Here is a 13,193-nt window from a genome sequence, read left to right as displayed (position 1 = left end):
TAGAGGTAAGGTTCGGTACCTAGGTAACTGGGCAAGGCAGGAAGACGGACTCATCCCTTCCGTGCATCTCTCAACCAACGAATGAGAGCGTCCGAATATCGACTGACTGACCCTTCCTTGCCTTCGCCATTTCCTATGCCTGGCCCTTCCTGCCTCGCCCTCCCCGCCTGGCCAGTCTCCTCCCCAAGACTCATCACATTGCTGCTCACAATTCAGCAGACGGCTCTGTCGGCATCTTGCCTCGTATTCATGCCATCTGGACGACACATCATCTGCAGGAAGCGATGCCTTGGCAGGTCAAGGAAATGGTCCAAGCAACTGACAAAAGGAGCTCTTAACGGCATTGATATGGCCACACCGAAGCACCACAGCCTCATGGCGAACTGGAAGCCCGTTTCGCCGCAGCCTTCTGCCGTCCCATCGTACAAACATTGTCCAGGCCGAGCTCAGATCACGACAGCCCTGACAAGCTCCGCGTGCGTCCAGAGAGCCACGCCGAGGTCTTCGTGGCAACGCGGCAGCTGAAGAGATGCATCAATGCCATGTACCCTGCATGCACGACAGGGCAGCCTTCTTCTGCCTTCGGGTTGTTTTGCCGCATTGGCATCCATCGTTCCATCCATCCTCTGTCGGTGACACGCATCCCCAACCTCGAACCTCGACAGCATGCCACGACACCACGCCCGTCAATAGTTTCCAAACTGACAGCAGGAGTCCCAGAGGAAATCACATGCCAGAGGCCGCAGCACATGGCGATCAACCAAAGCACGAGAACGCTGCTGAGTCTTGGCACGGACCAGCGCTTCGGGAGTTGTGGGCGATCAGCCGTTGAACCCCTCCCATCCGAGTTCCCACCCATATCGAACGTTGAACCATCTATCAGTTCGTATTGTTTATCTTCCTCCTCAGGAGAAACGCCCAGACTGAGGTGTCGAATCCATTCTGGTTGGCTGCCTACCAAGTTCCTGAAGATCTTGCGCCTCTGCCGAGAGCTACTTATCTCTCTAGGCCACCGCCATCACTGGCAACCCCGTAAGCCGTGGCTCAATAGTCTGTTCGTCTAATCATGCAACAAGCAGTCATCAGCACCACGCCGAAGCCCGCACGCCGCCACACCGCAGCACTGCCCAGCCTGTGAGCCGCCCAATATCGCCAGCGCAGACCAATGTCTATCGACCTGCCTGTCCCGTTCGGGCTCCTCTCGTCGCTGCTATTCCCCCTTCGCCAAGGACGTGGGCTGAACCCTGAACATCCCACCATGCGGCTGCCACCCAGCCCAACCGCGCCTCTCCAATGAGCTGACATCGCCCGACACCTTACCACGCCTCTGTGCCTTTCTGGGCCCCCCTCCCCGTCACGGCACCAGCGCTAGCGTGCGATAGCACCCTGTGCTCCATGTCCAGAAATACGAAGCCAAGCTTTCCCATCGACCACCATTCTTTTATTGCTGTCCGATATGGTAGCCAGCCCTTTCGTTGTCATTGTGCTTCGAGCCCGGCCCCAGCCGAGACTTCTTGGGACGCGGCATGAGTGCAGTGCCATGACCGCTTCCGTATGTTGGCTGACCTGCTATCGGCTTGGCTTTGTAGAGTTGGAGATGACACGCCGGGCTGTAGCTGTGCCTTTCGTCTTGCATATCGTCTATCATTATGCATCTTTCTCCCGCCCGCCATCACCTTTCCCCCTCGCCCTCCCTTCTTCTCTTTCCTCTGCTCCCCGTGGGCTGTCGGTCGGATCTGCCGCTCTCCTTGTCGTGACTATTTGGCAATTTTTTTTTTTTTTTTTTTTTTTTTTTTTTTTTTTTTCCGCTTTTGTCATCCGCCTCGTTCGTTCAGAATCTGTGCTTGTTCCACGCCTGTCTCGCCCATCTTGCACCACCGAGGCCGCGAGTTTGCCAAAGTAGTCACGATGAAGCTTCAAGCAGCCCTGTTGGTGGCCCTTCTCGGCCTCACCACTGCAGACCCGACTTGGCCCGCTGAGACGGATGAGCTTGAGGAGATCATGTTCCAGACGACGAGCACTCGCTCCCGCAAGTTTGCTGATTCGGTCTCCCCTTGCACCAACCAGCCATCCGGCCCCGGCCGTCACAACGCTGCCGAGTGGCTCCGCACCGCTTTTCATGACATGGCCACCGCCAATACGGCCCGTGGTACTGGTGGTATCGACGCTTCCCTCCAGTACGAGCTCAACAACGGCGAGAATACCGGTCCTGGGTTCGGCACGACCCTCACCTTCATGAGCCCCTACATGACCAAGAAGAGTTCCATGGCCGACCTCATTGCCCTCGGCGTCTACATATCCGTAAGAGCGTGCGGCGGCCCCGCCGTTCCCTTCCGCGCCGGCAGGAGAGATGCCACGACCGCCGGTGCCGTGGGCGTACCCCAACCGCAGAACGCCATCAGTATCTTCCGGACACAGTTTGACCGCATGGGCTTCTCGCCACAAGAGATGATTCAGGTGACCGCGTGTGGCCATACCATTGGCGGCGTGCACTCGGCCGAGTTTCCAGATATCATCCCAGCGGGCACCGCAACGAACGGGCAGATTGCCCTCGACTCGAGCGTCGCCGTCTTTGACAACAAGATTGTCACTGAGTACCTCGATGGCACGACCCAGAACCCGCTCGTCGTGGGCCGTGCCGTCGGCCTCAACAAGCACTCCGACTTCAAGGTGTACAACTCGGATCGCAATGTCACCATGCAGGCCATGGCCTCGGCTGCCGCCTTCAACGAAGTCTGCAAGACGGTGCTGCAGAAGATGATCGACGTCGTGCCTCCCAGCGTCACCCTAACGGCACCTCTTGAGCCGTACCAGGTCAAGCCCGTCGGCCTGCAGCTGACGCTCTCTACGCAAGGCACCGTCATCGAGCTGACAGGTTTCATCCGCATCCGCACCACCAATGTGCCACTTACCTCTATTGCAGGCCTGACCATCAATTACAAGGCACGCAACGGCGGCAACGACTGCGGATCAAGCGGCTGCTCATTTCCTCTTACTGTCCAAGGCGTCGGCCGCGGCCTCGACGACTCGTTCGCGTGGTTTCCCATCGCCCGTAATGTACCGCTCGCTAGTGGCATCTCCTCTTTCACCGTCACAGAGCGCCGCACAGATGGCACAAGTACAGTCTACGACAACAACGGCGCCTCATATCCCATCCAGGACGCCGTCTTTCTGCAACGCTATCAGAGCTGCCTTCTGCAGTCATCCGGCGTGACGACTCTCACAGCCGCAGTCCGCAACGACCGTGCCGAGTTGCCCGTCCGCGCCATCGTATCCTACAAGACAACCCAGACCGGTAGCGTCGTGCCTGCCCTCAATACCCTGACGCTCGAACTGACCCGCGGCCCTTGCATCGGCCCCTATACACTATTTTCGGCATCGACCACCATACCTGGCGGCCGTAGCGTTGAGGCTACTTTTGATATTCTTAGCGGCGACCGCGTCGACGCCTTCAAGAAGGCCAATATCCTCGGCGGGACATGCCAGTCTCGGCCTGTCAGTAACGTCTGCAACACACCAGTCATTACCTCCGCCGTGCCTTCGGCCACCTCTACCACCATGACGACGATATCCTCGCCCGCGCCTTCGATATACCGCCGCCAGACGATGGGCTCCTATACTCTTGTCTCCTGCTGGTCCGAGCCTCCTGCCGCCCGCGCCCTGACTGGCGCCTCCTTCGCCTATGACGGCATGACTCTCGACTCCTGCCTATCCAACTGCACCGGCTTCAACTACTGGGGAACTGAATACGGTCGCGAGTGCTACTGCGGCGACGCCCTCCACTCTGGGAGCGCCGCGGCACCACTTGCGGACTGCGGCATGCCTTGCTCCGGCGACGGGACGCAATACTGCGGAGGCGGCAACAGGATCGAGCTTTACCGGACAACAGCCACAAAGACAAGCACGAGCACAACCGCCGCTCCTGGGCCGACGCGTGTGCCGAGTGTTGGCAGATTCGTGCGTGTGGGATGCCAGACAGACAATACGGGCGCCAGGGCTCTGAGCGGCGCCACGACAGCAGGGGATGATATGACACTGGACAAGTGTGCTGCTTTCTGCTCCGCATTCAACTACTTTGGCACGGAGTATGGCAGAGAATGTGAGTTGGTCCCCTTGTCCCACCGTCGCCGGATTCACGTCTTGCTTTTAACCGATCAATAATACTAATTCTTCAGGCTGGTGTGGCAATGCTCTTGACTCGTTGAGCAGTCCCGCGCCCGTAGAGGAGTGCAATATGAGGTGTGCAGGGAACCCTCTTCAGTTCTGCGGCGACGGGAACCGTCTCGAGCTGTACCGGGCAAGTGCTGCATCGTCAGCAACGCTCGCAAGTTCAACCGCCGCCACCACGGGCGGCGCTGAGTCGAGCGTCAGGCTCAGCGAGGCCACGTCTTCTTCGAGTGCTCCATCACCCACCGGCCCTTCGCCCGTTCCGACAGTTTCGCCCTTCACACTCGTCGGCTGCCAGGCAGAAGCGACGTCTGTCCCGCGTGCCCTGTCGGCAAAGTCGACGACGTCCAACTCGATGACCCTGGCCGACTGCGCTGCATTCTGTACGGGTTACCGCTACTTCGGCACAGAGTACGCGGCCGAGTGCTACTGCGGCAATTCTCTCCATGCCTCCTCCTCCGTCGCGCCCCTCGACGACTGCGCCATGCCATGCGCCGGCGACCCGCTCACGCACTGCGGCGGGCCCAACCGCCTCACCCTCTACGAGGACCCGGCTCGCGCCTCGACGCCGCCTCGCGAGCCCCGCCAGCCTGCATTTGCGGGCGACTTTGTCTGGTTTGGGTGCCGTACCGAACCGGCGGGGGCCCGCGCGCTGTCGGGCAAGGAGCGCGCGGCGGACGACATGACGAACGAGTCGTGCGCCGCGTTTTGCGAGGGCTTCGCCATGTTCGGCACCGAGTACGGGCGCGAGTGCTTCTGCGGCGACGAGCTGCACGCCGGGGCCGCCGAGGCGCCCGAGGAGCAGTGCAGCATGCTCTGCGCGGGGGCGGACGACGAATTCTGCGGCAACGGCAACAGGCTCTCCGTGTATGTGAGGCAGGAGGACGAGGCATGATAGGAGATCCGAGGCTGAGGGCTGCACCCTTGGGGGTGTCCCCCTGGTAGCGGTGCGTCTTTTGCGTACGAGTAGTCTAGCATACTTCGAGGACTGACCAAGTCTCTTCAAGTGCAAAGCACATGGCTGCATCTTGCCCCTCCGAGATTTTGGAGTTGAATGGAGTTGAAGGGTAATTCCTGGGGTATATATATAATGGGGAAATGCACAGTCCCGTCATGGGTGAAATCCCTAATGTCAAAGTTGAACTACGCGTTGCCAAACCATCGAGTGATTCAACGACGGCATGGTGCACGGGGTTTCTCGGCATCATCTTGCGACTCCAGTCAGGCCAACGACGATGTGCCCGAATGCCGCCTCAGTCGACGAAATGTGAACCTCATTGTGTGTCGCTTGCAATAGGACATGGCCGAATGGGTCTCCACCCGATAGGCAAACCGAAGATAAAGTACCCAACGATTGTGCGGCAGACGCGAATCAAGTCAGGACTCTAGACATCATCTTCATCATCACCATCACCACCAAGCAGGACAGGACATCACCGCGCAACGACTACAAGACGTAGTCGGTCATCTGCGGCAAGCCGCATAGCTCAGGAGCCGCAGACGGCTGTCACGAGTCCACCCCCATCAGAGTCGTAGGACACACGCGGCCTGACAAGAACTGGTCGCTCTCGGTCCGCGCAACCCCATCACGAGCGTCGTCCGAGGGCCGACAACGGTTCACAATGACACCGCACCAAGCGACGCAGCACATTGTCCTCGTCGGGGCCTGCTACCTTGACACGATACTCAGGCAAGGGACCTCGTCCCCCCCCCTCCCCTGGCGGCCGACGCATCGCTGACCGCACGTCTGACAGCGTGCCCCGATACCCGCGGGAAGACGAGAAGCTGCGCGCCACGGAGCTGCAGGTCCGTCACGGTGGCAACTGTCCCAACTCCCTGCAGGTGCTGCGGCAGCTCCTCGCGGCCGAGGGCGCTCTCGCCAGCCGGCCGGCGAGCGAGACGCAGCTGCACCTCGTCTCGCTGCTGCCGCAGCGCGACAGCCCCGCGACGGAGCAGATCCTCGCGTCGTTCGGCCGGGGCCCGTCGCCTCCCGTGGACTTTGACCACTGTCTGTTCCGCGCGGGCCACATGGCGCCGGCGAGCTGCTACGTGCTCCGCAGCGCCGCGACGGGCAGCCGCACTATTGTCAACAGCAACAAGCTGCCGGACATGACGGTGCGCGAGTTCGCGGCCATCGTCACGGCCATGACGGGGCGCGCGGGCACGGGGCGAGACGCGGGCCGCTGGTGGTGGCATTTCGAGGGACGCGAACCGGCAACGACGCTCGCGTGCATGCGCGTGCTGCGGCGCGAGCTCGGCGAGTCTGTCCTGATCAGCGTCGAGGTTGAGAAGCCGGGCCGCGAGGGCTTGCGCGCCCTGGCGGCTGAGGCAGATGTGGCCTTCTTTTCCAAGAGCTGGGCTGAGGTGAGTCGCATCAAACGTTGCTTCTGCGGCACGGCCGAGCAAAAGAGAGAGAGACATGCCGAATGTGTCTGTGTGTGAGAGCTTGATCACTGAGACCTGCGGTGCTGCCTAGGATTGCGGATACACATCGTCTGAGGCGTGCTTGCTCGGGGAGAGGCCGGCTCGTGCGTAAGTTGCAGATGAAGAAGCCCCCCCGCGGATTGTCTTCGGGCAATACGTGAGGTCCATCCTCAACTGACCGACGACCTAGGTTCTTGGCCTTCTGCACCTGGGGCGCAGCCGGGGCGGCCTCTCTGAGCCTGGGGGAAGATGCCTGCGTCCATCATCCGGCGCGAGTGCCCAACGGAGACGTCGTCGAGTAGGTTGACCAGTGGCTTGCCCTCCCTATCTGATTTCAACAAATGGCTCATTATCAAAAACAGTACTGTCGGTGCTGGAGACACCTTTATCGCATGCGTCCTGTATGGCCTGGCTCATCGGTGCGACTGGCTGAACAGGGAGGCGGTGCTGGGCTTCGCGGTGGACACGGCCACCCTCAAAGTGCAGCGAGAGGGATTCGATGGACTCGCCACTGATGCACTAGCCAACAGCAAGCACCAGCTCCATCCAGAGAGTTCAAGGTGAGCGGGTGCTCATGTCGGGCAGCCAAGATTCCCCATCTGGTCAGATGATGCAAGGCCGAAAGGGTCGAGACCTTGAGAGGGCGGCACATTCACTGAGTCTAGTGTACCATGCACGTCAAGAGGTGAAGGGAGCGCGCGGCCGATGGCTTGCTGGCGTGCAGAATAACAAGGAGGCTTGAGGGGAACAGCAGGATCGCCATGCGGGTGTTGAGGGTGACGCACGTCGTACGAAGTGGGTGAGTCTGTCGTTTGCAGGTGCTTCGGCGCTGGAATGCCGTGGGGGGGTAACAGGCGGTGAGTGACTCAATTCACGAGCGTACAAAGCAGGAGAAGAAAAGTCATCCGTCCCGTATGTGCTGCCTGAAGCACCATTCAGGGCGATTTGCCGCTGCTGCTTGGGCTTATGCTTGTTTCATGCCATGCCGCCTGTGGACAGTCATTAGTTCGTTGGCTCGACACACGTGCAGGTGTGTCCTGTGCTGTCGCTGCTCCCCTCCCAGAGAGAGCAGCGATGACTGAGAAGAATGCAAGGAACGTGAGACGCCTCAAGAGCGCGGTGGAGTGAGAGGGGGTCAAGATGGCCATGGCCAGCTTGTTCGTATGCAGGAGACTCCACGCGTACGCCCACTGCGCGCGCTGACAAGCCAGATGGAACCGAGACTGGCGACAAGGTTGCCTGTCGGCAGGTTTGTGCCTGTTCATCCATCCTCAACACGGCGACAGACCCACGATGCGACACCAAGGCTGCGATATTCCTCGCCTAGGACGTGTCAAAAAGGTTCCAAATGGGGAGGTCAGAACTCGCCGTGCTTGGGTTTGGATGGATCACAAAGCCGAATGCCAATGTGGATTCACTGACCGGCGCGGGATAGCATCGAAACAGCTGGCCTTCTCCCCCTCTGCCCCTCTCCATACCCCCCTGGACGCAGGATGGCGCCCCTTCATGTTGTGGAGGAGTGGCAAACAAACAGCGCAAGGAGACGATGGAGCACTCGCAACGTTCGGTCATGTGCAGGCCTGGCTGGGCATCGACGAGATGAGACCGGCAAATCGGAGCAGCAAGTATACCTTACGGTCCTCCCTCACTCTCCAGGGGTAAGATGGAGGCGGCATGAGAAGGGATGTTATGAGATGAGATGGGTGGCCGGGGGGTGGCGTCAAACGAAGCCTATGGACTGACCAGCGGCCCAGCTTTGCCCTGGTTGCGGTGTTGGCTGAGTAGCTGGTAGAGGGTTGCAAGGGCGCCGTGAAGATCATTCCAGACTGATGAGACCCCTTTGCCAAGCGGAAAGGGCTTGCTGGTTTGGGCTATGATCGGAGGTTCACCTAGGATAGGGCCATGAGGGAAGTATGATGCATGGACTGGAGGACGTAAATGGTATACCAGTAGTCCATACGATCCTGGGCAGACCAGGTAGCAAGTGACCAGCGTCAGACAATTGCTGCGCTGGCTATTTCCAAGCTAGTGAGCGATTGGAGGCCAGGGCCGCTTGGTCGAACGCGCTGCCTGTGTCTCGTTCACCATGTAATTCCGAGCTTTGTTGCAGCCAGGCAAGGCCGCTCTTCTCGCGAGTCAGATGGAAGCGGCCCAGGTCGTCACTGCGCGATGGGGATGGTCTCTCCTGTTTCTGTCATCATGTTGCCGTCCATTTATTGGAAGCGTACCGGAAGGTTAAAGAATGCCACAGTCTATAGCGAGGGGCGAGGGGAAGGGCAGAAAAAAGCCCGATATCAGCATGGGTCAGGGTGGCCTTGGGTCGTCTCTTCCCCTACTCAGCCAGGTACTGTAAAGCGCATAGCGGCATAGCGGACGAAAAGACCCTGTTATGGCTCAGGACACCACGCGCCTCACATCTCGACCCCATCGGGCCAGGCCAGCCCCTTGGCCGATGGACCTTACAGGTGCATACATGGTACATGTATGACCCATGGCATCGGTTGCGTTGCGTCGTGGATGCGCTGGCCGGACACTTTTGCCGGGAGGAGTTTGGGTGTGGTGTCTGGCTCCTACATGGTACTCGCGACCTGCTTCGCCTGTCCAGTCCAGTACGGCTGGGCCTCCAAGTCAGATAGCGGGTACTCAAGGGCCACGCACAAAACGATGTGTTCCCTCTCCACGGCCCCTGTTCGGGGCGCCTTAATGAGCTCAACCCGCTCACTGGTTGCTCTCCACTTGTCTGCTTGGGGCCGCCCATGCGCATGATCATCTCCGAGTGTCCTCCCATCAGCACACACCCTGGCAAGCCTGGCTCGTTTCCAGTCCTGTGCATCGTAAGGTAGCATGCTTGGCACTCGAGGCACGCGTTTGGTGGTGCACACCTACAGCTAGTGCAAGTGTCGAAGTGGCATGCTGAGAGTTGGCCGTACGAAGTAGGATGGGTAAGTCTTCACGCCCATAACAGGTACCGAGCCCCCTGTAAGCGTGGCCCGCACCCGTAGGAGTTCAAAGGGGCCGTGCTTCCTGTTTCATTATCTAAGCAAGCCAGCACATCGTCGAGAAATAGGTGGAAGTACCTGCCAGCTGCCCAGGGCCGCACGGGCCCAAAAGATACTTGACAGGGGTGTGAAAACTTTGGCCTGGTACTGCGTAGTGGAAGTGTAACCAGGCCAAAGGCTGTCTGTCGCTGGTAGCTCTGACTCTGGACGGATCCAATGAGCATCATTCTCGAGACCGCTTCTGCCGCCCTCACACATCGGGCCTCCGCCATCTGCGACAGCCTCATAGGCCTATGCACAATGATCGGCCGAAACCCAGACCGTGCGAGACGTGATGTAGATCATCCTTCAGCCCGAACCCGTTGGACGTCGTCAGAAGCTGAAATCCACCCCTACGCTTGTTTTCTCAATCATGCGAAACCGGCCATATTGGTGGTGATGGTCCTTGAACTCATGTATCGCACCAAGCCCAGGAAAGTCTCGAGAAGAGAAAGTCATGTCGCACAGTCGTCCTGTCTTCCATCATGACACGCAAGTTTGGACTTGTCCACTATCGGGCCCTTTCCTTGACCGGGAGTTGTGGATGGGCCGGGCTGTACGTGGATTGGTTTCCAGGTGCCGAGCCATCAGCGTGGGAAAACAAAGCCACCGGATCCCCTAGATCGAGCTGACGGTGGCATATGAGGCGATGCGAAATCATATTTGGCCAAGTGGCTCCAAGTGGCTCCAAAGCCAGCAACACCCCCACCGACCGTCGTGAAAGTCAAGGTTATGTCGGCCCTAGGCACGTACCCCCTAATGTGGGATAGAACATCAGCCAAGCAAGGTTTGTCATGTTCCTCCTCCCCTCCCCGGCCGTGCTTTGACGACGAGTCGATGGCTTGCAGGCCACCCTTGGGTGTGGCCCACATACTCCGACATCCGGAACATGACAATAAAACGTCACTAACTCAGTAGCAGATCAGTGTTCAAGTTGAGTTATGTGTGAACGAATGAATCGTGCTTCTGGCGGGCATCGAACGATGGCACGTCCTCAGGAGGGAAAATAGGAACCGTCGGCAGAGGAGCAAGCCCGCCACACCGCTGGGCCTGTAATGCTCAGCGCGCTTTACACCTTGTCTCCCACTATCGTTGATGGTGGAGGCACTTGTCACAAACTTACCTCCACCCCTCGGAACCGCTCGCTACCATACCACTTGGCGATCCTTTCAGGCCTCAACTACACGTAGACATACGAGCGACGACTGGTCTCGAGTGGATAGCCTTGTCCATCGGCTGTCGAGGCGAGAATGTGTCTCAAGTATCGTCTGCTTTTTGGGCCGCTTGGTTGTCATCAGAACGAAGAGACCAGGTCAGCCATCTCGAATCCTCAGCTCGGCACCATGTAGTTGCCAGGTTATGGGAGAATGCGTTTGAGACCGGGATCGTCGCCCCTGGGGGTCCAACGGGCGAATTGCCATAGCAAGAACGATGGTCGGTCATCGTGAACCGCGCAAGGCATTGTAGCACACGGTGGCGGCCGAGTTTTGTGCCGCTTTGGACCGTGCGTTAGACTTATACATCCGACTGGGTGGTGGCGTAGGTGGGGATATGGGATGACCATATCGGTAACGGGACGGCAAGGGATGGCCGGATCCAGGGAATGAGCATGGCCTCAGAGGGCGCTAGCCTCCGCCGCATCTGCAAACGTATCGCGTTTTTCGTGGTGCATAATGCGCTGTGCTGAGGGGCTTGGGGAGGGGGGTGTACATGGTACTGTTGCTGTTGTGGACAGGCTAGGCTTCACTAGGCCACAACGAACCTGTTCCACCGAAAGATGAGTGGTTTCACTTTTGTTGGAGTCGCCCGCGCGTCCCGTGGGAGAGGTCCTTGGGGGTCCAGGTCAGCATCCCACATCCTTGTAATCAGGAAGCCGACTGTAAGGAGCTCTCAACACCTATAGCTGGGGATCTTGGTTCTCGGATTGCTGGCCCCTTCGACGGGGACACTTGGCGACTTGTGTCATGAAGAGGCACTTTGGCCATGAATAGTGACGCGCGCAAAATAATGCCGTCAAAGCAGGGCAGCCAGAGCTCAGGGGAACATGATTCAAGACAACCATGGTCTGATGCGTGTCCGAGGGAAATCGCACCGCTTGCTCAGCGAAACAGTGAGAGAATACTTGTATAGGCGGAACAGGTCTGGACCGGTCAACCAAGCAGTTTCCAACAGGCCGAAGACTGGACGTGACGTTGCCGTTTTGGCGATCTATTGATGCTGCACAAGGTTGGCAGCCCATTGTGGAGCAGGCTGGACGAGCGAGGCATGATGCGAATGACCTGCTGATTCTGCGCAAAGAGTGGATCTGCGAATTGCTCGGCCTCACCCCTTAGACCGCCGGGCGCTAAAGCTTGGTCATTCGTTTTCGGGAGAGTGCAACCAGGCGACGACAATACACCGCCTCATCGGGCCGGCATTTGGGTGGACACAGAGACGGCTGTTGTCAGCTCACATTTTGGGGGTGTTGATCAGCACACAGGATGAGGTTTTCTTTTGCGCCAGGATCTGTGCCCGGCTCCGCTCTAGAATTTGCACAAACTGCCTGACAAGTGTCACTCAGAGATGTAGCGGCATTTCTTGTTGCTGAAAGCTCATCGTGTTGAGACGGCGTGGCTGCCCTAGGGAATCGAGCGACATGACGAACAGGCGTGTCAGGCTCGCTGGTAGCACGAGAGACAAGCGTGTCGCCCTCGCTTCCGTTTGGGCGTTGCAAGACTTGTGAGGTTGTGGGGTTTAGGTGAAACCAGGTTCGAATAGGCTCAAGGCTCAAGGCTCACGGCTCAAGACTGGAGGCTGGAGGCTGGAGGCTGGAGGCTGGAGGCTCGAGACACCTGGAAGTTGTTCTCGAGCCGAAGCGATGTGACGCCTGTGTGTGCTGCGTCTGATTCTGGACCTGGGAAAGTGGGCAGGTGGTAGTCCAAACCCAACATGGTGCGTTGGGAACAAGTGCTGCAGGCTGTAACGTGTAGCTCACACAGGCAGGTAAGCGCCAGCCATCGTGGTTTCGCCGACTGAAGGACAGGGCGCGAGGCTTCGTCGCAAGAACGAAGAAACAAGGTGCCAGGTGACTTGGCGGCAGGCCGCATGCTGCAGGCATCGACGTGGTCGGGATGAGACGAAAAGTCGGCTGCAGGCAGGTCTTGTTTCCACCGGGGGACGATGCCGCTCGGCGAAAAGGGGGGAGTGGTTTGTTGGGCGCTGTAGGAACACGTCTAGGGAGTTTGACTTGACATTGGCATGGCACGTCTGCGGAGCGTGTGTCCGGATAAATTTGGCGAGAGAGAGCAGGCAGCCAGAGAGCAGGCAGCCAAAGAGCAGGCAGCCAAGTGCTGGGTCTGGGTGTGTCAGTGTCAACCAGCAGGTACCAGTCACCCAGTTGTTCTGCGCTACTGCCTGCCGACCAACCTACCCGATTACATGCACACCTGCCTCCTACATGTAGTAGGTAGGTAGGAAATGATGATGAATCAATAGTGGTCGAGGGTGGCTTGGTCGGCGTGGTGTGTGGGCGATCGCACAGGGAAGGCAACTCCATCCCACACTGGCTGGCGCAGGCGGATGCAC

General features: G+C 58.9%; 2 protein-coding genes across 2 annotated transcripts; both read left to right on the top strand.

Annotated features, from left to right (window-relative positions):
* Positions 1-1,908: 1,908 nt before the first annotated feature.
* Positions 1,909-5,238, top strand: VDAG_01449 (uncharacterized protein; the record flags this gene model as incomplete). Its single annotated transcript, XM_009650335.1, has 3 exons — positions 1,909-4,085; positions 4,210-5,034; positions 5,175-5,238. 3 exons carry the CDS (start codon positions 1,909-1,911, stop codon positions 5,236-5,238), a joined length of 3,066 nt encoding a protein of 1,021 aa, XP_009648630.1.
* Positions 5,239-5,789: 551 nt separating this feature from the next.
* VDAG_01448 (ketohexokinase) lies at positions 5,790-7,155 on the top strand (the record flags this gene model as incomplete). Its single annotated transcript, XM_009650334.1, has 4 exons — positions 5,790-5,869; positions 5,922-6,531; positions 6,644-6,699; positions 6,954-7,155. The coding sequence occupies 4 exons, from the start codon at positions 5,790-5,792 to the stop codon at positions 7,153-7,155; spliced, it is 948 nt and encodes a 315-aa protein (XP_009648629.1).
* Positions 7,156-13,193: the final 6,038 nt, after the last annotated feature.

Source organism: Verticillium dahliae, genomic scaffold, assembly GCF_000150675.1.
Source record: "Verticillium dahliae VdLs.17 supercont1.2 genomic scaffold, whole genome shotgun sequence".
NCBI lineage: Eukaryota > Fungi > Ascomycota > Sordariomycetes > Glomerellales > Plectosphaerellaceae > Verticillium > Verticillium dahliae.
Note: the sequence above shows the minus strand (reverse complement) of the source record. Positions and strands in the feature narration are given on the sequence as shown.